The 23,759-nt window shown below is 42.6% G+C and overlaps 1 protein-coding gene across 2 annotated transcripts in view; it reads right to left on the bottom strand.

Annotated features, from left to right (window-relative positions):
- STOX1 (storkhead box 1) overlaps positions 1 to 10,100 on the bottom strand; it is a 36,721-nt gene extending 26,621 nt beyond the window's left edge. Inside the window, exon 1 of one of the 2 annotated variants that reach the window (XM_075130879.1) lies at positions 9,753 to 10,100. In XM_075130879.1, the coding sequence (XP_074986980.1) occupies positions 9,753 to 10,056 (304 nt within the window). In that variant the 5' untranslated portion in view covers positions 10,057 to 10,100. The remainder of the gene's footprint in view (positions 1 to 9,752) is intronic. The other variant, XM_075130878.1, reaches the window with a different exon arrangement.
- Positions 10,101 to 23,759: the final 13,659 nt, after the last annotated feature.

Below are 23,759 nucleotides of genomic sequence, written 5' to 3'. Positions count from 1 at the left end.
ACTTGTGTAGACATATTAAATAATTACATTCATCCTATGGGATACAGTTCAGGTGGGATGAACTTCTTACATTCAGCTGGTGTTCCAACCAGGCCTCAGGTCAAATCAAGGCCCCAATTCTGCAAGTGGATAGACCCATGCGCCTACGTGGTGTCCCACTGGCTTCAGTAAGGGTCCACTTGTGTGAATCTGATCACAGGATCAGGGTCTAAATGAAGCGTGCAGGGCATTTTTACTAGATGTTCTAAATGGGCTGCTTGTGAAGAATTTCAACATTTCAGGTCCACTGCTGTATAGTTAGCAGGTTCTCTAATTCAAGTATTCAAATACTCCTAACCTCCAACCTCTAGTAAAAAAAGGCTATATTTTCTCTCAAATTTGAAGGAAATGCTTTCTCACCATGTACCTGACATACCAGGTGAGAATTTTGCTGGTATCAAATTGATAGTACAAAAGAAGCATAAAAAGTGTTCATTCTCCTTGTTTTCCACATTACTGAATCTCTTTCTGAAGGAACTTTCAAATAACCCATCTTATTCTCTTTAGAAAGTGATATCCTGTGTTGACAAAATATATTGTTTTTTAAAAATGCTGCATTAAAAAAATACAGACAAACTAATATTGGTCTTTAAAAAGGCTACTTTTTAGAACTTGTTTTGTCTGCAGCTTTCCAACTTCACTTCCTTTCTGACAGAAAGTTGCTGCTGTCATTGGAAGGACTGCTTGTAGTTCCCTGGATCTGCCATTGCAGATGGCAAGGAACAAGCAAGAGGGGTTGACAAGGCTTTCCATCATTCTCTTCCATCTGAGATTAGCAATCAAGAGGGGGCTGACTTTTGGCATCGAGAAGACACTTTCAACAAACTATATTTGGATAGGATGATTAGAGGAAAGACAGCAGGCTGGGATGCTGTGGAAGCAACCTCTAATTAATAGCCAGAGAAGACAGACGATGGGCTACCAAAATAATCACTCGAGCAGAACAGCAGCATTGGCAACCGATTTCAATGAGTGGGCCATCCAGAAGAGATCTATGCAATTTCAAATAAGAGCTAGCAAGAACCACTGAATTTTCTCCCCTTCATTTATTAAATTACTCTCAATATAGTTGCAGCTTTGTTTCTTCAAGAGGGACTGAAAGTCTACTTTTACTTTTGTGTCCTTCACCAAAATGCTTTCCCCATCTCTCCAATTCACAGTTGCCATGCAGTGCTAAAATGAACATATAATTAATTCAACTCTTCCCTTGGGGACTAATTTTCCTCATCTCTCTCAATGGAAGCATGACACAGTTACAAAATTGCAACCAACTCCCTCTGTCATCAAAAAATGCCACTGGCGACATTTCAATTATTTTTCCAACTTTATTTTGAAATGAGAAAAAATAGTCAACACCGATCCTTTCCTATGGACAGTTTCAGTTTTGATCAATGGGCATTTTCTGATAAAAAACAGTTTGTCACAAAAATTTGCAACTGGCTCTACTATTTTATAAACCCTACAGAGAGTTGCAGTTGAAAAATTAGGTTGCCTCAACCGAAGTATAAAATCTATTTTTAAACATTAAACACATAATAAAATCAGATCTTTTTTGGTTGTGCAAATCAACGTATAAGAACTATGTAACATTCAATATTTCTTTTAGTATATCATCACTGTGCTGGAAAGATGTACTGCAGAAAAACAGATTTTAAGTGAAACCACTTCAATCAAATCATACTGAACATATGGAATAAATTGCAAATTAAGGACAAAGAAACAAAATGAAATAAATAGGGCCCTACCAAATTCACATCCATTTTGGTCAATTTCACAGTCATGGGATTTTAAAAATCAAAAATTTAATGATTTCAGCTATTTAAATCTGAAATATCACTGTGTTGTAACTGTAGGGGTCCTGACCCAAAAAGGAGCCTTGGGAGGGGGGTCGTAAGGTTATTGTAGGGGAGATTAGGGTACTGCTACACTTTCTTCTGTGTTATTGCTGGCGGTGGCATTGCCTTCAGAGCTGGGCAGATGGAGAGAGGTGGCTGCTAGCCGGGATCCCAGCTCTGAAGGCAGAGCCACTGCCAACAGTAGCACAGAAGTAAGCATGGCATAGTATGGTACTGCCAACTTCTGCACTGTTGCCAGCAAAGCTGGGCCCTCAGTCAGCAGCCACCACGCTCTGAAGGCAGCAGCTCAGAAGTAAGGGTGGCATGGGATAGTATTGCCACCCTTACTTCTGCGCTGCCATTGGCGGGGCGCTGCCTTTAGAGCTGGGCGCCCGGCCAACAGCTGCCACTCTCCGGCTGCCCAGCTCTGAAGACAGCACAGAAGTAAGGGTGGCAATACCGCAACCTCCCTAAAATAACCTTGCCACTCCCCTGCAACTCCCTTTTGGGTCAGGACTCCCCAGTTTGAGAAACGCTGGTCTCCCCTGTGAAAACTGTATAGTATAGGGTAAAAGCACTCAAAAGACCAGATTTCATGGGGGGAGACCAGATTTGAAGGTGCATGATGCGTTTTTCATGGCCGTGAATTTGGTAGGGCCCTAGATATAAATGACAGGAAACTAGACATTTCTATGGAGCAAGAGAGAATTGAAAGAAAGTCGGGAGGTAGAGTAACATCTAATAATAGATTTAAAGAGAGAGAATATGCTTATTGGGCCAAATGGCTTTTTCCTCTGTAGCACTTTTATATGCTCTTACCATCAAGCTTGTGCATCTCCAGTCCAGCATATTTACAAAGAAAGGTCCAAGTTAAAAGTGCAGCTTCTTCACAACAGAGCCCAGATTGAACTGGGGCCATTAGGTGATACCGCAATACAAATTAATACTAATAGTCTTCAATCATCAAAAAGCTATCACATCATTCCCCTTTTTGAATATTCCCCTTCTACTATGCATCAAACTCAAGCATGTTTCCTTCTTCAAGGTTCTAGACCAGGGGATCTCAAACTTTTTCTTTCTGAGGTCGTCCCCAACATGCTATAAAAATTCCACGGCCCTCCTGTGTCACAATAATGGGTTTTCTGCATGTAAAATCCAAGGCCAGTGTTAGGGGTCTAGCAACAGTGCAATTGCCTGTGGCCTCATGCCACAGGAGCCCCCACAAAGCTACATTGCTAAGGCTTTGGCTTCAGCCTCGGGTGGCGGGGCTCAGGGTTCAACCCCATGCGACAGGGCTTCGGCTTTCTGCCCTGGGCCCCAATAAGTCTAATGCTGACCCTGCTTGGCAGCCCCCCTGAAACCTTTTTGCAGCCCCCCAGGGGGCCTCAGACCGGTTTGAGAACCACTGTTCTAGACAACTCTGCCCCTTCCGACCTAATCAACTGTGTCACTTTGCATCAACCCCTCCCCTCTGCTCTGACAATGGTTCCCATCCTTGACTTCTTTTCACAAACAACTCTGTGCTTTCTTTCATGCTGCTTCCCTGTGCAATTTAAATGATGACAGTCTATGTGGATGAGTTCAAAAGGGTATGCCTTTCCCTTTAAAAACCTACCTCTGCCACAATGTCAATAGCAAACCAAATTTACATACATAATCTTCACAAACAGCTCCATGCTTTCTCCCATGCTGCCCTCAGGCTTGGGAGGAACTCTCCATAAATATCCCTCTTCTCTCAACGTAGCTGAATCTATACCGGGGCTTTTGTCTGCACAGTAAGTCAGACATAGCTATGCCAACCTATTTTTTTAAGTACAAACCAAGCCTTACTTTACTCCCTGAAGTAAGGTTTTACTACTAAAAAAGACAAGGAATACTTGTGGCACTTTAGAGATTACCAAATTTATTTGAGCATAAGCTTTCGTGAGCTACAGCTCACTTCATCAGACTCATTCAGCACTGAATTGGTTAGTCTCGAAGGTGCCACAAGTACTCCTTTTCTTTTTGCGAATACAGACTAACACAGCTGCTACTCTGAAACCGGTTTTATTACTGTTGACATGCAGTACTAACACAGCTCTGGGACAATTAATTGGATTTTATTCTGGTTCAATAATCAACTGCCAAAGTTCCCCTGGCTCCAAACTGGGTACCTGATCCATTGGGTTTATAGGAGTCAAAGGCGGTCAGATGTGATACTGGCCTCATTGATCCTTTGTGTACTGTCGGCTACTATCAACACACCTGATATTTAAAAGAAGCCAGCTGAATTTTCAGGGCTGATTATATAACAATTTTATTCATAAGAACACATTTAATCTGAGATCAGAAAAATTTCAAACACCCATCTCACAATGCAATTTTTACAGTCACTTTCAAGTAGAACTTCACTTTAAATACTTATGCTAATGATAGAAAGCCAGGGATATTAGCAAGAGCAAAAAAGTTTAACTTACAGAAACCAGTCTACTTGCAGAGAGTAACCCACTTGATGAATGATTCCCTCAATAACAAAATAAGAACCTCATTTCTAAGAATATAAAGTACCTTTTTCTATCAATGCTAATGAAATCACATGTTTAACTGAATAAAGGTCCTAGTTATACTGGTCAGGGAATCTGTTAAGAGATCTCTAGCCAACTTTGGTTACACACAAAGTCCCTGTGAGAAAGGTGCCAAACTGATTATCTTGGTAAATGCAGACTTAAGAAAATTATTCCCCACCTCCCCTCAATGTGTGTTAAACTGATAATAGGACAGCTAAGGGAAGCAGGACAGAGGATAGTTTACCAAAAAGTGAAAAGCCAAACAAATTTACTAGGTCCTTAAAAGGAAAAAAAAAAAAAAAAAAACACCCAGGATTTTAAACTAGGAATTAGCATGTTGAGCTCATTTTTCTATTAATAACATGTGTTTTATATAGACACATAAAATTCAGACATTAGGTTAAATGCAAATAACTCAGATTAAAAGAACAAGCAAGCAAACACGTAGATTTTTGACACAGAGCAAGGACTACACTTAAGTATCTCACTTATCACATATTTGGATATTTATATATTCATTTTGCAAATTTAGTGCTGTCTATAAGCACACACACAGAGCCAAAAATTATCCTAATTAACCATTTCAAAAATGACCCAAAGAACTCCACAACCTACCTAAAAAAAAATAAAATAAAAAAAAAGCAGCAGCCTTGATATCCTTTTCCCCCCAACTGAGGAAAAGCCTAATAGATAGGCCTTGTAACATGTTCTGCAGGTGAAAAACTTTAGGTTCTATTTGGTGCAAGGGCTAAGCAAATTCTAGAACTGAGGGCACCCCGGTGAGGATGTCCTGCCTTCAGACTATAGATATACAAATGTAGGGATTAGCACCTCCATCTCCCAGTTTCTCTCTATTGTCAGGTTAAAGCACAAAGAACTTTTTGAAATACACAGGATGCAAACCATAAAGGGCTTCACGGATGAAAACAAACGCCTTGAATTCAACCTGAAAAACCATGAGCCAGTGCAGTCTCTGGAGCATAAGTGTAATATGCTCCATGTGTGAACCACAACTAAACAAGTGGGCTGCCATATTCTGCATTTGCTCATATTTCTGAGTGGTCTTCAATGAAAAAGAGCACTCCCATAATCAGGGTACAATACTTTTATGCATAATAATCACGATTGCAATCTGACCTCATTAGACCAGATGGGCCACTAGTTTAATTAACTGGATATCAACTAATTGCATAAGCCAAATGGTATTGAGGTCTACATGCTGCTCTTTATAATGCAATCTGATTAGAATATTCAACAGTTTCTGTCCATTTTTTTAAAACAACTGGGTGCTCCAGTCATGGACCAGGAGGACTCCATTGTGCAAGATGCTGTACAAATACAGAATAAAAGACAGTCCTTGTCCACAGAGTTTATGATCTAAGTAGATGTTTACTACTATCCAATAATGAAAACAAGTTCATTCTCAATTTGCTGAGTTCACCTCCCCCATTGGACTACCACTCTCTCCCAAAACACACTAGAAACAAGTACTCCTTTTCTTTTTTTAGAAACAAACAGCTCCTCCAGAATACTCCTTCACCCACACGAAAATAAAAAGTCTTGTGTCCATTTGATGGCCTTTAAGTCTTCACTAAATCTTGGCAATCTTTGCTTAAATTGTAATTAATAGTGTCCACAATGTTTTAGTTAAAGTCAAACCAGTGCTGCATACAATAGACATATCACCTTTGATGTACATGTAGTTCCCGTAGTTTATACAGATGGGATGAAATCCTGGCTTCACTGAAGTCAGTGGCAAAGTTCCCATTGATTTCATGCTGGACACTATATTCTTTCCTTGCTCATTTATATCCACTCTAGCAGTATCAGTACTAGGTCCCACAAGTCAGAAATTCTAATCACAAACTATAAAATGATTTAATTGAGCATACTAGAAAAGGCTGGGGCGAGAGAGGATCAGAATTTCGTGATTTAACTTGTTGATGCTCTTCACAGCATTTTACCATGTTCTTTTGAAAAAGCCACTGGCTTCATTAAATAGAGAGAACATGTCACTTTTCAATTAATTTAGTTATTCCTTTAAAAATATAGCAAATATATGCAACAAAATAAAAGTGAAAGCAAATAAATCCACCAGGAAAAAACAAAAAAAAACCCAACCTATTTAAACTAAGAGGACTACACCACTGGAAAAAAAGTAGGGTAGCTTTCAATTATTTAAACAAATATTTTCAGGTCAATTTCACTGGTATGAAGATAGGCCTACTCTCAGATCTCCAAGTCATTTTCTTTTTGATGGCTTCCGACCACATTGGCTAACAGATTGCTCAGGGTATCTTTAAATAATATTCCCACCAACTAACACTTCAATAGTTAACTTCAATGGGGCTCTGCACAGGTGCAGGAGTCTACCCATATGGATCCAAGTGAAGGATCAGGACGACACTATTTTCATTTAAAACTTACAGTAAATATTGGTACTTAAAGGAAACGTTTACAGTACTAATGTTAAACCTAGTTGTATCCATTAGTATCATACATGGAACTAAAAGTACTACACAAAGTCACACCTTTTCCAAGGTGAAGACTAAACAAACAAAAAATAACCAGATTTCAGAGTAGCAGCCGTGTTAGTCTGTATCCGCAAAAAGAAAAGGAGTACTTGTGGCACCTTAGAGACTAACAAATTTATCTGAGCGTAAGCTTTCGTGAGCTACACCACACTTCATCGGATGCATGCAGTGGAAAATACAGTGGGGAGATTTTAAATACACAGAGAACATGAAACAACAGGTGTTACTGTACACACTGTAACAAGAGTGATCAGGTAAGGTGAGCTATTACCAGCAGGAGAGCGGGGGGGGGAGGGGGAAATATTTTGTAGAGATACTCAAGGTGGGCCATTTCCAGCAGTTGACAAGAATGTGTGAGGAACAGTGGGGGAGGGGAGGGGAGAATAGTTTTACTTTGTGTAATGACTCAACCCCTCCCAGTCTCTATTCAAGCCTAAGTTAATTGTATCCAGTTTGCAAATTAATTCCAATTCAGCAGTCTCTCGTTGGAGTCTGTTTTTGACGTTTTTTTGTTGAAGAATTGCAACTTTTAGGTCTGTAATTGAGTGACCAAAGAGATTAAAAGTGTTCTCTAACTGGTTTTTGAATGTTATAATTCTTGACGTCTGATGTGTGTCCATTTATTCTTTTACGTAGAGACTGTCCAGTTTGACCAATGTAAATGGCAGAGGGGCATTGCTGGCACATGATGGCATATATCACATTGGTAGATGTGCAGGTGAACGAGCCTCTGATAGCGTGGCTGATGTGATTAGGCCCTATGATGGTGTCCCCTGAATAGATATGTAGACACAGTTGGCAACGGGCTTTGTTGCAAGGATAGGTTCCTGGGTTAGTGGTTCTGTTGTGTGGTTGCTCGTGAGTATTTGCTTCAGGTTGGGGGGGCTGCCTGTAAGCAAGGACTGGCCTGTCTCCCAAGATCTGTGAGAGTGATGGGTCATCCTTCAGGATAGGTTGTAGATCCTTGATGATGCTTTGGAGAGGTTTTAGTTGGGAGCTGAAGGCAATGGCTAGTGGCGTTCCGTTATTTTCTTTGTTGGGCCTGTCCTGTAGTAGGTAACTTCTGGGTACTCTTCTGGCTCTGTCAATCTGTTTCTTCACTTCAGCAGGTGGGTATTGTAGTTGTAAGAATGCTTGATAGAGATCTTGTAGGTGTTTGTCTCGGTCTGATGGGTTGGAGCAAATGAGGTTATAATGTAGAGCTTGGCTGGAGACAATGGATCATGTGGTGTGGTCTGGATGAAAGCTGGAGGAATGTAGGTAGGCATAGCGGTCAGTGGGTTTCCGTGAAAGGGTGGTGTTTATGTGACCATCGCTTATTAGCACTGTAGTGTCCAGGAAGTGGATCTCTTGTGTGGACTGGTCCAGGCTGAGGTTGATGGTGGGATGGAAAGTGTTGAAATCACGGTGGAATTCCTCAAGGGCTTCTTTTCCATGGGTCCAGATGATGAAGATGTCATCAATGTAGCGCAAGTAGAGTAGGAGCTTTAGGGGACGAGAGCTGAGGAAGCGCTAAGTCAGCCATAAAAATGTTGGCATTCTGTGGGGCCCTGCGGGTACCCATAGCAGCGCAGCTGATTATCACTACAAAAGGTTCCTCCCCCTCTCTCCTTCTGGTAATAGCTCACCTTACATGATCACTCTTGTTACAGTGTGTATGATAACACCCAGTGTTTCATGTACTCTGTGTATATAAATCTCCCTACTGTATTTTCCACTGAATGCATCCGATGAAGTGAGCTGTAGCTCACGAAAGCTTATGCTCAAATAAATTTGTTAGTCTCTAAGGTGCTACAGGTCCTCCTTTTTTAAAAAATAGCCAGTTTCCTTCATTCATAGAAATTAATGTCCATACGTACTGGTTTGTACAGGCATCACAGAATCTGTAGAAACCCCTGATCCTGCAAACTCCTATATTGATGAATAACAGTGACTCCCACTTTGGGGCTACACACATGCATATTAGCAGGACCAAGAGTCCACATTGGAAAGTACTTAAGTAAAGGAAACTTTTAAGGGGAGTTTTACTGAATCTACAAACAGATCACTAGCCCAGAAAAGGTCAGTCCATCAGTGTCACATACATGTAAATTATTTTAAACAACTGCACATTATTTTCCAGGTGCCTGAGAACATTTTGCTGCTCCCTGTGAAGTGCCTCTCTCTCTCAAGCAGAGCCAACTTCTTTTCAATAAAAATGCACCAGCATCCTTCAGACCTCTTTGATACCTGGCTGCTTTTTTCCAGCAACACAGGCACGTCATGCCTCACACCAGACATCATCTACCCAGGGAGGTTGATTCATTTTAACTTGTAATATTTTGGTTTGTGTCGCAATTACGAATTTAGCAGGAGACTGTGCTGCCAGGCCAGCGGTCTCTGGCCACAGAGAATGGGGAGCAGAAAGCCAACGGAAGGCTCCCTAGCCCCAGAAAGAGAGGACAAGGGAGGGAGAAATATTCCCCCCCCCCAGTGGGATTATGCCACAGGGCAGGCACCCTCCTCCCAGTTTAGCTGCTTTCTCTCCAGGTGCCCCCTTAGGGGGTTTGCTTCGTGATCAGCCACACTCACCCCTCGGGTTTCAGAGTAACAGCCGCGTTAGTCTGTATTCGCAAAAAGAAAAGGAGTACTTGTGGCACCTTCTAGGTGCCCCAAGTACTCCTTTTCTTTTCACTCACCCCTCAGCGTGCGATGGGGACAGCGCCCTCCCTGCCCCTTTGGGGGCACCTCCTAACAGAGCAGCCCAGCCTGGGGACACGCCTCCCCTCTGGGGTGCCCAGCGCTCCCCGCAGACTCACCCACTGCCCGGATGAGAAACCCCTGCGGCGGCCGCAGCGCCCTGCGGAGCCAGGCGTCCCGCAGCCGCTGCAGAGGGGCGGCGGGGCCCCGCAGGAGCAGCACGCCGCCCCGCAGCCAGCCCTGCAGCGAGACGCGGGAGACGGCGCGCGCCAGCCCGGCGTTCCAGTGGCACCTGGCGTTGGCCCGGCGGAAGGCCCGGAACAGCGCCGCCCCGCTCGCCTCCCCGGCCGCCTCCCGCCGCCGGCGCAGCACCAGGGCCAGCGAGCCGGGCGCCAGCTGCACCGCGCGGCGCGGCCGCGGCATGCTCAGGCGGGCTCCGGCTACGCATTGTCCGGCTGCCCCTGAGCTGCCGAGGAGGGAGCCCGGCTGCGGGCAGGGGGCGGGGACAGCGCCGCGGGGGCAGGGCCAGCCGGGAAGGCACCTGCGCGAGCCCCGGCCTGGCCCCGCGCCTGAAGCTGGCTCTGCTCCGGCGGGGGGGCGGGTCTGTGCCCGATGAGTGGCGGGTGTCCAGGACCCAGAGCCGGGGGGGGGGGGGCAGCACCTCGCCTGTCCCATGGGAGAAGGGAGGTTTTTACCCATGAAAGCTTATGCTCAAATAAATCTGTTAGGCTTTAAGGTGCCACTGGACTCCTTGTTGTTTTTGTGGATACAGACTAACGTGGCTACCCCATGATACTTGGGAGGCCCCCCAAATCTTTCCCTGAGGCAAGGTCCCACTGGGCCTGTGGGAGAAGAGGTGGCTCCCACCCACCCTGCTGATAGCGCTTTGCAGGGGGAGAGCGGGGCTTCACTTGCCCATCTAGCCTCAGGTTTAGACCACTCCCTGAGCACTACGGTGACCAGATAATCTGAGATTTGGGTCCTTGTTTTATATATGCAACTATAGCCTCAACCCCCCCCCTTCCCCCCAGAAAAGTGTCCCAATTCACACTTGCGAGCTGATCACCCTACAGACCGGTCCTGGCATGAAATCCAGGGAAACTTGCAGTGGGGACTAATAGGCTTCTTTCTTGGGCAGGCACATTGGTATCTGTCCACCGCCCCTGTCCCTCCTAGAAAGTTTGTTCATTAAAGAATCTGCTTAACTCCAGCCCCACCAGCTGGTCCTTGATAAACACAGTAGTAGGGAGGTTTGCAACACACAGCCTGAATCAAAGCTTTGCTTGCAAATGCTCTTAGCTTTTGTGAAAGGAATCACTTGTGAAGTTGGAATCTCCCACACTGTGTCTCTGTCCCAAAGCAAATATTTTGGAAAGTCTGAGCAGCAAATCATTCAGCCATTTTTGAAACTGGTACAGTATTCTAGCTGCACTTTTAAAAGCACTGCTTGAATGGTCCAACTGGACATCCACCTAGCCCTCATTGAAGAGTAGTGCATAGGAAACTGGTTTGGGTCAGGGCTGAATCTAATCCTTAAATGACTTCGGAAGAATTTGGCTTGATGTGTTGAATCTAAAGTGTAATAAATTGGGTTAAGCATGAAGGGGCCAAGAAATGGTGAAGAGCAACCTCCCTGACTGAGTTTACTATTCTGGGGGAGATGGTCCTTTGTGGTATTCTGAGGTTCCTTTTATTTATGAAGAAATGGAAGAAAATGCAGTTTTGGGAGAGAAGAGTACTTGTGGCTATGGGTAGGACTGAGTGCTGAGCTGAATCAGGGGCTTAGTGTTGTTAGACCTAGCCAAACTATGAGCTAACAACATTGTCCCAGCCTTAACCCTACATTTCATGGCTGTTGGTGGTTTAAGGAAGCTCTTAAAATTTGTTTGAACATTTTGAAGTAAATTTAGATCCTGTTCACACAGTGTATCTTACTAGCAGTTTGTTATTGTAGGAAGTGACAATGACACTTTTCATTTTAGAAAGTAGTGTTAGGGTTGTTTGGTGTTTTAAATTCTGAGTAAAGTGTACTGAGAGGAGTGGGGGTTGTACATTAAGTTGTAGCTTCCATTAAATTAATTCGCTCTCCACAAAGCTACCCTTATTGTGTACAGGATCTAAATTTACTCTGAAGTGGATTCACTAAGAAAAGGATTAACTGACTCCATTTATGTCAAGTAAATGCAAGGATACATTTATTGCACAGAATACAAACATTGCCACCTCTCATTACCCCTCCTCCCCCGCACCCATACCTTGCAACCCCACGGGTCATACTACACACTACAAGGCAACTTCTGTTTTTGTCAGTGGATCATAATTACGTAACATGTACTTTCATTAGGCTATGTAAGTGCCCTTTTGTGCTATCCATCACCAAGGAAGAAGAAAAAAAGTGAATGGTATGCTGCTTGCAGACATAAAATTGAATACAGTCGAGAATCAGAGAATGTAGCTACAACCACCCTATCCCAGCAACTTTATCAGCCCTTTTTCTGTCTGACAGGAATCTTTTATTTTTCCTCAGTACAGAAAGTATGTTTGAAAAAAAATCAAACAGATGCCAAAGGACAACTGAGAGCTTCCAATCCAAACATAAAAGTTTACTATGTTTATTTCAGGAAGGATATTAGGGTGAGAAAACATTATGGTTCATGGGTTTTCTCTCTTAAAGGGATGCCTCTTTTTTAAGACAAGGTAATTGACAAATATCAAATTGATACAAAAACACACCACAAATATATATCTTTTTCAGATAATATGACATTGTTAAGGTTATTTGCTCAATCTTGTATACCTGGACACATTCCCAAGATATTTATGAATTTGTGGGTGGTAGAATACTAATTTTGCTAAGAAAATATTCAACTTGTTGAATTGTATTAACTTAAGAGATACTGTAGATGGGTCAGAAGGGAAGGTATTGCTCACTAGAGGCCTAGTCTAATGGCAGTTGAAGTAAATGGGTCTCTTTGCAGTGATCTAATTAGAGTTGGATTAGGCCGTCAATTGTTTTCCAAAGTTTTCTCTGTTTTTGATAGAAGACTAGGCTCAAAACTAATGTAGTTCCTCCTTTTGTCTGGGTTTGGACAGTTCAATCAGCTTTCCCAGTTATAGTAAACATTTCAGTTACAAATTTCCTTCTGATGTACTAAAAGGAATATATAGTAAAATTACCTATTAATCTCCCCCACTCTTACAGGCAAAATTGTCAATTTATACATAAATCAAGTCAGACTGAGATTGCAGTTAGTTAATTGAGACTAGAATACATGTTTCTTTGGTTTCCAATTGTGCATCCCTCGGGTGTGACATGTGGCAGCAATTTCTGCTTTTTTATATGCAAATATGGCTGGCTCTCATCCAACCTGTCTCAAAGTAACTAAGAAAACAAGGTCACTGTTCTCTAGTCTTTTCTGCCCTTAGTGGGCGTTGAGCAGAGCAGGAATTTACCCACATGACCTTCTGTTAATATGAATGAAAGGAACAAAGAGAGCATATTGAACAAAAACCACCCACATATACAAATCCTTCTTCACACCAGTGATAAGGGAGTGTTGTTCTGTTGTTTTATTTGAGGGGTGAATATATAAAAAAAACTACATTTTAGAAAACATTTTTCAATTTGAGGAAACAATTAAGTTGTTCAGAGCTTGGATTCTTGGTACCCTCCACATCTCAGTTCTTTGTTCATAACATGCAGCAAGCAGACTGCTTGCTTAACTGTTTTACATGAAAACTGTGTAATGCTTCTTTTGTAAGTAAAGTAAGAGCCTATTTACTGTCACTTACAGAGAAGATTACTCACCCTGTGCAGTAATTGAGGTTATTTGAGATGTGTCTCTCTATGGGTGCCATAAGTGCGGACTCTGTGGGTGCTCCGGGGCTGGAGCATCCATGGGGAAAAAAATGGTGGGTGCTGAGCAAGCACCGGCAGCCCCCCTACAAGATCCTCCCTCTCCCCCCAGCACCTCCTGCCCCTCCACAGGCCCCACAGATCAGCGCCTCCCTATCCTTCCCAGTGCCTACTACCTGCAGCAGGTCAGCTGTTTTGTGGCATCAGGAGGCGCTCGGGTGGGAGGAGCGAGAGCACAGCGTCCTCAGGGGAGGGGACAGAACTGGGCTGAGAAGGGAAAGGGTGGGAAGAGGCAGGGTGGGGCCTTGAGAGAAAGGATGGAGTGGAAGTGAGGATTGAGCAGAGCACGTCCCCCCCCCGAAGAAGATTAGAAACTCGGCGCCTATGATGGGTGCTCCACTTTTAGGTGCAGCAGCACCCCCTGTGCCTGGGGTCGGAGATCATCAGCAGTGCCCATCGGACCACACATTCACACCTCTCCCCTCTCATGCTGTGAATGGGACATATAGTGCTCTGTGGTCCGACTGCTCCAGTTCCTTCTCAGTGGCAGAATGTATGTGTGACGTGTGATGCTCTGTACCTCAGGGGAACACCCAGCACCCCCATGTTCAGCCTTGTAAAATGATTGTGTGGTATCCAATGCAAAGTTTGTCATGTCAGGTGTCTTCAGAAGGCTTCAAAGCATGGTTGTTATATTGGTGTTATAGTAATTGTTACAGTAATGTTATAGGTTATATTGTCATATATATATATATAGTTATGAGACTGAAAATGTATCCTCATGGCTTAAAGCAAGCCCAGACAAAAACTTTCCAAGAGCAGAGAGGCAGTTCACACCTCATCAGGGCAGGTAGGGGACAAACCCAGCCCAGCCTCACAGGAACAAAGGACGCTGGCCTAGGCAGCAACAAAAGAATCTGTTAGGCTCTGGAGGGAATCACCCCCCTTCCTTTGGTCAGTTTGGAATTGCGATGAGGTAATGCTCACGTGACTCTGAAGTGGGGGAGCAAAGCCAAGAGGGAAGAAAGGATATGATAAAAGGGAGAGACATTTGCCACGCTCTTCCTCTCTCTTCCACCTACATCTACAAACACCACACCAAGCGACTGAAGCTCTGATCACAGGGGAGAGCCTGGATGAAGAGCAACCAGCCAGCCTGTGGTGAGAAGCATCTAAATTTGTAAGGGCACTGAAAGTGTTAAGAGCGGCTTAGAATGCATTTTGCTTTTATTTCATTTGACCAAATCTAACCTATCTTTTGACTTATAATCACTTAAAATCTATCTTTATAGTTAATACATTTGTTTATTCTACCTGAAGCAGTGCATTTGGTTTGAAGCACGTCAGAGGCTCCCCTTGGGATAACAAGCCTGGTACACAACTTAAAGAAATAGATGACTAACTCATATAAGCTTGCAGCATCCAGTGGGCATAATTGGACACTGCAAGATGGAGGTTCCTAGAGTTGTGTCTGTGACTGGAGGAATTGGCTAGTGTCATTTGGTTGCAAGTACCTGGGAGCAGTTTACATGCCAGAGGCTGTGCGTGAACAGCCCAGGACTGGGGGTTCTCACAGCAGAGTAGAGTAAATCTGGCTCCTACAGTCAAGGATTGGAGTGACCTAGCCGATCACCAGTCCAGATAACACCAGAGAGGAACGTCACAGTATGTTTGACTCTGAAGCAGAGGGGAGGAGAAAGGGTAGTGGAGCACCCATAGGGACACGCATCTCAAAGAACCTCCTTTACTGCACAGGGTGAGTAACCTTCTCTTCATCTTCAAGTGATGTCCATATCATAGGGATTATCAATTATTTTTTGTCAAGGTCCAAATTTCTTGGTCAAAGATATAGTCAAGGTTCAGCATCCATAGAAAATAAAATAATCATAATAATAGTAAGTAAATGAAAAGATTTTGGGGTCTGTTCAAAAGGGTCTGGCTTTGGCCCATGGTCCACCTATTGACCTGGGTTCTCCACTTTTAGGTGATTAGAAAGCAGTGTCCCTAATTGGAAGGCTGGGGTTTCGGAGCGACATTGGGTGTCTATGATAGGACAGCATGTCCTAGGAGAGTGTCCGTTGTGGCTTTGTGTGTAATAGCTTAGTGATAGACAAAAGTGTCAGTTGATGCCCATGTAGCTGCTTTGCAAATTTCATCAATGGGGACATTATCGAGAAAGGCTATTAAGGTGGATAATGAGGGTGTGGAACGTGCTCTGATTGAGGTAGGAGGTTGTCTATCATAGGATAAATGTATACACTGCGAAATCTGCTTTGAAAGGCGTTATTTAGAGATAGCAGTGCCTCTGGATCTTTTGGTGGTGGAGAGGAATAAGTGTGGTGATTTTTGGAAAGGTTTAGTCCTGTCTAAGTAAAAGGCTAATGCTTGTCTCATGTCTAGGATGTGTAGAGCTGCTTCCTGCTGTTCGCTGTGAGGCTTCAGGAAGAAACAAGGAAGGTGTATTCTTTGGTTGAGATGGAAAGATGTTGGGACCTTGGGTAAAAATCTTGGATGTGGGCATAGCGTAACTTTGTCTTTATAAAACAATGTGTAAGGTGGATATGCCATAAGAGCCACTGTTTCACCAACTCACCGGGCAGAAGGGATGGCAACAAGGCCGTTTTCATTGATAGCTGCACATAAGAACAAGTTGCCATTGGTTCAAATGGAGGTCTAGTCAGGGAATGTAGGAGGACGAGGTCCCAGACAGGGGTTTGGTCTCAGATATGAGCATAAAGCTTTTGAAGACCCTGCAGAAAACGTTTTGTGAGTGGATGTGCAAAGATGGAATGATCGTTTATAGGGCAGTGAAAAGTAGTGATTGCCGCCAAGTGTACCTGAATGGAGCTTGTGGATAATCCTGTCTATTTAAGGTGTAGTCCAGGATAACCGGTAGCGGAGTACATGCTGCATCACCTTGGTGGGAGGCGGAGGTGGAGTATGGATGGGTTGTAATGGAGGATGTGTCCTGTGAAAGGAGCTGCGGTGCGAGATGGAGAGAGATTGGTTGGCATACCATCATGTGGAGGAGATAAGTATACCAGACCGACTATGGTCATGTTGGAGCTATGAATATGACATAAGCTTGGTCCTCCTGTATCTTGTGAAGTACTTGGAATAGGAGGGGAAAGGGAGGGAAGGCATAAAGGAGTGGTGCATCTCATGTTATGGGGAATGCGTCTCCCAGTCCTGCTGTGGAACAGAATTGAGGGCAATAGGTGTTGCATTGAGTGGCAAACAGATCTATGGTGGGGTGGCCCCAGCAGTTGAAGATGAGTTGAAGTGTTTACATGTCCAGTTTCCACTTGTGATTGTGGGAGATCCTCCTGCTCAATATGTCTGCAGTGGTATTCTGGTGTGCAGGGAGGTATGCTGCTAAAATTGAGATGATGTTCTGGATACAGCCAGTTCCATAGTTGAAGTGCCACCGAGCATAAAGAGTGGCACCTCGCTCCACCCTGCCTGGTGATGTAAAAAACACAGGCAAGATTGTCAGTCATTATTCTGATGGTATGATGTTTGAGAAGAGGTAAGAAACGTCAACAGGAGTTGTAGACAGCTCATAGCTCTAGGAGATTGATGTGTAGGGTGGATTCTATTAATGGTCATCTGCCCTGCACTGTGTGATTGTGGAGATGCGCTTCCCAACCAATTAGGGAGGCATTGGTTGTTAAGATCATAGTCGGTGTTTGCTGGAGGAAAGGAACTCCGACACAGTCATTGTTGGGCTGCGTCCACCACAGTAGTGAGTTCTTGTCTCACATTGGCATGGATAAAAGTTTGTGGAGGCTGTGTTTGGAGGAAGATATACTGTACAGAGCCAAGCCTGAAGGCATTACATGTGTAATCTTGCATGCATGGCCACAACCATGGCCACTGCCATGTGGCCTAGAAGTTGGAGAGAGGTTCTGGCAGAGATTTTTAGGGTTTTTTTTAAGTAGGGCAAGAGGAACAGGCCAAGCTATCTCCTGGAGCAGATGGTGTCAGAAGGGCAGCAAAACAATACAGAGGCTAATGTTGCTGGTGATTACGCCTGATGAGATTGGGCCTCTTGTAGACTAGTCCTGGAAGAATGCTGATGCTGTTTATGGAGTATGGGGAGTGGGAGAAGCAGTATTCCTAGAATGGCTTCCTAGTTTGGGGTGGAGAGGAAAAGTGAGCCCTTGTGCCCCATTCTCCTTTCTGTTGCCCATCTCTTTGTGAGGGGGCCAGGTGTGCTGGTAGCTTTTGTAAAAGTGGACAGCTATCGGCCAGGAGCTGGACTGAGACCCACCCACATTCAGGCCCTAGTCTCTACAGCCATAGAATTACAATTTTTGGTCATGCTCAAAACTGGTTTGGATTTTAACTGGTGACCGAGAAGCAAAGGAGCCAGACAAGTCCTAATTCCCTGATCTATTCAGTCTTCCCAAATTTGGGTTATTTTAACTATATGTGAGCATTGTGCTATGATTAGGATAGGCACTAAAGGCAGAGTGGTAAGAAATCAATACATTCTACAAATTTAAAAGTATCACACTAATAGTACTGGCAGGTTTTTCACAATGGTTTCTGAGGACCTGTTATTGGAACCATATGGACTAATCTTCTACTACTGATGTCAGATTCCACTTGAGGAAGAATCTACTTACTTATTCTTCCATGATAGATCCCATATCTTCAAGAACACACACATCTTGAAATGAACAGATTTGTAGTTTGATAACTACATTACTTTGTGTCTTATCTCGTCTCTGAAAAGATGGACAAGCCTTAGGGACAAAGAGCTTAAAATTAAGAACAGCAACTTTTTTGATGTACCTGTGGGGGGGGGGGGAGAAACACTCAGAACTATAAGTAAAGTCTATTTTCTCAAAGTAAACCCAAATGTATCAGTGATATTTGGGATTTAAGCAGCAAGGCTAAATGGGAGTCAACGTGTGTAAGGAGGGACCACAGCATGACAGAAAGAAAATGATACAAAAAACTTAAGTCAGGATGTGAAAATGGGTATGTTTTAAGAGTAAGATACTTTCCTTTAAAAATGTAAAAAGCAAATGAAAAAAGTAAACAGTAAGAAGAGACAACTTTCCTGGTTCATTGGTTTCATTTTGTGCAGTGATTGGCTTTCAGGAAGTATCTGGCACCTACGCAGAGAAAATATAGAGAATTGGCTTTAATAAGACAAGAAAACACAATCAAGCATTTTAATTGCCAAAGTATTTCTTCCTCTGAATGTTTAGGCATTCACTTGCCTATAGCATAACAAAGCTTTTGCTATGATCCCACAAGGGCTACTTTGTGATTCAGTTGGAGTTCTCCTGCCCCCCCCCAAATAGTTTCTCTATAATAAAAAATAAAAGTGGACGCAGAAATTAAGGTTTCACAAATAGTCTTCATACAGAAAATGCAACTTCTTAGATGCTATTGTTCACTTTTTGTTGTAATCATTAATCTAAATGATGCTCTCAGCATTTACCACAAGCACCTCATGCTTCTATCATGTCTGTCCAGGAACAATAATTCATCAGATACTCTGGATATGCAGCACTGGCTTAAAGAAACTTTGTGAGTTGTCTCCTATGGCAGAATCTTGGCATAATTTTTAGTGCCCTAATTTTTTTTTTCTAGCAGCTATGGCATGTAGCTTTCAACACTCTTTCATCACCAGCACTGAGCTTCCAGTCCAGTACCCTCATTGTGCTTGATATCAGTGGACTCTCTCAAAAATCCTCTAATTTACTATGAAGGTTGTGTAACTTCTATCCAGGCAGCTTGAAAAGGACATTTTAGGGATTATCCACTGCCTCCCCAGCCCTAAAACTGTAAAAACTCATTTATAGCAACCTTTTGCTCTGTAACTTTAGGACTAGCGGAATGGTCAGTCAGCGATTAATCTGCAGATTTTTTTTTGGTAATCTTAAACCAAATATTCAATTTCTAAAAATAAAAAACCCTTTCACTAGTCTAAAAATATCACAAATTGCTAAATCATGTAACACTTGATCAGTAAAAAAAAGTAAATGATCTTTGTGTGAAACTGAGTTCTGATATAGCAGTTCCCTGCAAAGGGCTTATCAAATACTAGGTTAAGTATCCCTAAAGTCACAAACATATCCTGAGGCTGCACTTTCCTTTATGCACTTTCCTTTATCTCTTTTACTTGGCATCATTTAACCCACACTCTTTTGTTCATAAACTTGTTTTGCTTTCATTATAAAGCATCAGTGCTACGTAAGTTCAGTAAAATGTGTGCTTCTAGAAAGTTAACGGACAGGAGTGTTTTACAACACTAAAGTTGTTTACAACTAAACTAAATAAACAGATTGATAGAGCCAGAAGAGTTCCCAGAAGTCACCTACTACAGGTTTCAGAGGAACAGCTGTGTTAGTCTGTATTCGCAAAAAGAAAAGGAGTACTTGTGGCACCTTAGAGACTAACCAATTTATTTGAGCATGAGCTTTCGTGAGCTACAGCTCATGCTCAAATAAATTGGTTAGTCTCTAAGGTGCCACAAGTACTCCTCACCTACTACAGGACAGGCCTAACAAAGAAAATAACAGAACGCCACTAGCTGTCACCTTCAGCCCCCAACTAAAACCCCTCCAACGCATTATTAAGTATATACAACCTATCCTGAAGGATGACCCAACAGTCTCACAAATCTCGGGAGACAGGCCAGTCCTTGCCTACAGACAGCCCCCCAACCTGAAGCAAATACTCACCAGCAACCACATCCCACACAACAGAACCACTAACCCAGGAACCTATCCTTGCAACAAAGCCCGTTGCCAACTGTGCCCACATATCTATTCAGGGGACACCATCACAGGGCCTAATAACATCAGCCACACTATCAGAAGCTCATTCACTGCACATCCACCAATGTATATGCCATCATGTGCCAGCAATGCCCCTCTGCCATGTACATTGGTCAAACTGGACAGTCTCTACGTAAAAGAATAAATGGACACAAATCAGATGTCAAGAATTATAACATTCATAAACCAGTCGGAGAACACTTCAATCTCTCTGGTCACGCGATTACAGACATGAAAGTTGTGATATTACAACAAAAAAACTTCAAAACCAGACTCCAGCGAGACACTGTTGAATTGGAATTCATTTGCAAATTGGATACAATTAACTTAGGCTTGAATAGAGACTGGGAGTGGTTGAGTCATTATGCAAGGTAACCTATTTCCCCTTGTTTTTTCGTCCCCCCCCCCCCCCCGATCCTCAGACGTTCTTGTTAAACCCTGGATTTGTGCTGGAAATGGCCCAACTTGATCATACACATTGTAAGGAGAGTGATCACTTTAGATAAGCTATTACCAGCAGGAGAGTGGGGTGGGGAGAGAGAAAACCTTTTGTAGTGGTAAACACCCATTTTTTCATGCTTTGTGTGTATAAAAAGATTTTCTCTACTTTCCACAGTATGCATCTGATGAAGTGAGCTCTGGCTCATGAAAGCTTATGCTCAAATAAATTGGTTAGTCTCTAAGGTACTCCTTTTCTTTTTGCTAAACTAAAGTGTTTTACAACAGTAAAGGCAGAGAACCTAACACCCTCTCTCTGAGGGTCCAGTGAGAGGGATTGGTGGTTCTTGCAATAGGACAATTTTGAGGTGAATTCAGGGCTGGAAGAGTACTAAGGTCAGCCTGCAAGGAGTTATCAGGTCGGGCAAAGACAGGGTGAGGCTTGTGGGCTGCTGATAGGCTGCTACAGTCAGAGCTCTGGACCACAACTCCACAGCCAAATGATATGCAGCAGATGGTGACCGAATCCCTTAACTGGCCTGGATGAAGCCCAAAATGTCACACTACCTCTTTTAGAATGAAAGCTTCTCAGGACAGGGACTGACTTGTGTTCTATACAGCCCCAGATATGGTGACGGTGCGATAAGACATCAATCCAGAAAGGATACTTGTAAAACTATAACCTTTCTAATGAAGTAATATATTAATTCTTTAAGATAACGATAATTTAGTTTCTATAGACTCTTATGTGACAGAATACTATCTTTTAGTATTGCTCCTCTAGCATAGTCTGACTGACTGAAAATATTCATTTAAAATAACCAATATTGGAACTTTCAATTCTAATAAAACCTAAATTAATACAAACAATTTCAGCACTCAAAAAGCATTGAAGTGGAAAGGAAACTTGTTAATAAAAAACACATGTGTTAATAATAATGAAACTGCAGTAGCCCAATAAAGAGGAAAATTAAAACTTTTATTGCATGCTTTGAAGTTAGTCCTAGGACATGTGGTGCTTGCAGATGTTGAACTAAGAACCCTTCTGTTAAGACATTAGATACTGATGCCAAAAGTGAAATCTGAAAAACACCTCAAGCTAAATGTTACCAATCTTTAAAAAGTTAAGCAAAATTATCAAGATTATGACTGACTACATTAGTTCCTCATTTTGACTTGATTCTAGGAGTTCGGTATCTAAACAGGGCAACAGTTCCCCTTGTAAATAATATTAGTGTCACTAGATGGCACTATTGCAGACGGTATTACATGCTCTGTTTATCAGAATGTATAAATACAAGCAGCACCATCCCCCATTTTTCTCAATGGGTAGCTGAGATCTGCATCTGGATGAAAATCAGCTGACTAAAACCGAACCAAAACAAGACAAAGATGATTTTGGTAAGAAAAGGGAAATAATCTGAAGAACACCTACACTCTAACAGTGCAGTGTAGCCTAGCAGATAGTTTCTAGTCCTAGCTCTGGCACTGGCCTGCTGGTTGACCTTGGGAAAGCAATTCACCTCTCTCTGCCAGTTTCCGCATCTGTAAAATGGGGATAATTAAACTTACCTCCTTTGTAAAGCCCTTTGAGACCTAATGATGAAAAGAGCTAGATATTAATTTCTCCTACTATCAAATGCATCTGCCCTCCCATTGCTAAATCAGAGAGCAGCCTTGGAGTTCTTTTAGAATCCTCAGTGCTGTTGCATCCTCAAACAGCCATGGTAGCAAAAAAATCAAACCAAACCAAACCCCCCCCCCCCCAAAATAGCAAACCAACTTCACTTTCATCCATGACTGGCCAGAAGATTGCGCTCATTTATCAGGCACAGACATGGCCAGTGTAATCCATGCATTTATGATCTCCTTGATTACTTGATTACTGCAACTCATACATTCATTACACACCACACTCACTCTCCTACACCAACCTCTAAACTAATCAAGTTAGTTCTCATACAGGCTGCCAAAGAAGAGTGATTTCATTATTTCCAGTACAGAGTATAAGGAAAGTGCTCATATACAGCAATGATGGGGGCGATGCAAGTACTCAGATAGAAGTGATAGTAATCTGAATTCTATTTCCAGTTATTGTTGCTTGTTGTGTGCTTCACAAACTCTACATATGGCATGGTGAAATGCTACATGAACACCTGCAGTATGAGACAGTTGTTTGTTGTAGTATCAAACTATTATTTGTTCAAGCTAATAACCTGCCATTGATGGCCAAAAACTGAATGGCAGCAAATACTAAGCAAGCAAATCAGATGATCAGTATTTTTCTGTACTGTTTTTGGAAAGCAGGAGGAAGAGGAGAACTGAACTATTAATTGTATTATTAATTGTCAAGTTATGGGTGCAGGGGATTGCTGAAATATACATACAGCTATTTGGGGGGGGGGAGCAGGGAAAAGGAACATTTTCTTCACATCCTTAACTATATACAATATGGATTATTCCTATGTTACATCTGTTAAAGATAGCAAAGGTTTAACAAAGTCTAGCAAGAAAAAAGAAAAATTGGTTTTCTGCATTCCAGATCCTGACTCAAACAACAGCAAAATAGTCAAAGTTCTGAAAAACATCAGGATGATCATAGACAATGTTACACGTACTTTATGGAAGATATTAAATTGAATAATGAATAATACATTCAGCACAACAACATGTTTTGATATTGAACTATTTTACTGTAATGATTTCAATGAAACAGATTTTTATATAGATAACTATATAAACTGTATTGTAGAAGTTTGTTGGGGGAAAGCTGGAGGTTTTGGCAACTGGCAAAGAGGCATTTATTATTTATACTATTTTTATTATAGTAGTACTTTGAATATGTCTACACAGCACTGTAAACCCAGACTCAGACTCAGGTTTGAGCTCAAACCTCCCAACCATCCACACGCAAATCCATCTGACTCAGGCTTAGCAAATACTCAAGTTCTAGGACGCATCTCTGGGGGTGAGTCAAAGTCTAAGTGCTGCTGAGACTCTGATCCAAGCCCTGTCATTTTACAGGTGGGTGC

This window comes from Caretta caretta, chromosome 7, assembly GCF_965140235.1.
Source record: "Caretta caretta isolate rCarCar2 chromosome 7, rCarCar1.hap1, whole genome shotgun sequence".
Lineage (NCBI taxonomy): Eukaryota > Metazoa > Chordata > Testudines > Cheloniidae > Caretta > Caretta caretta.
Note: the sequence above shows the minus strand (reverse complement) of the source record. Positions and strands in the feature narration are given on the sequence as shown.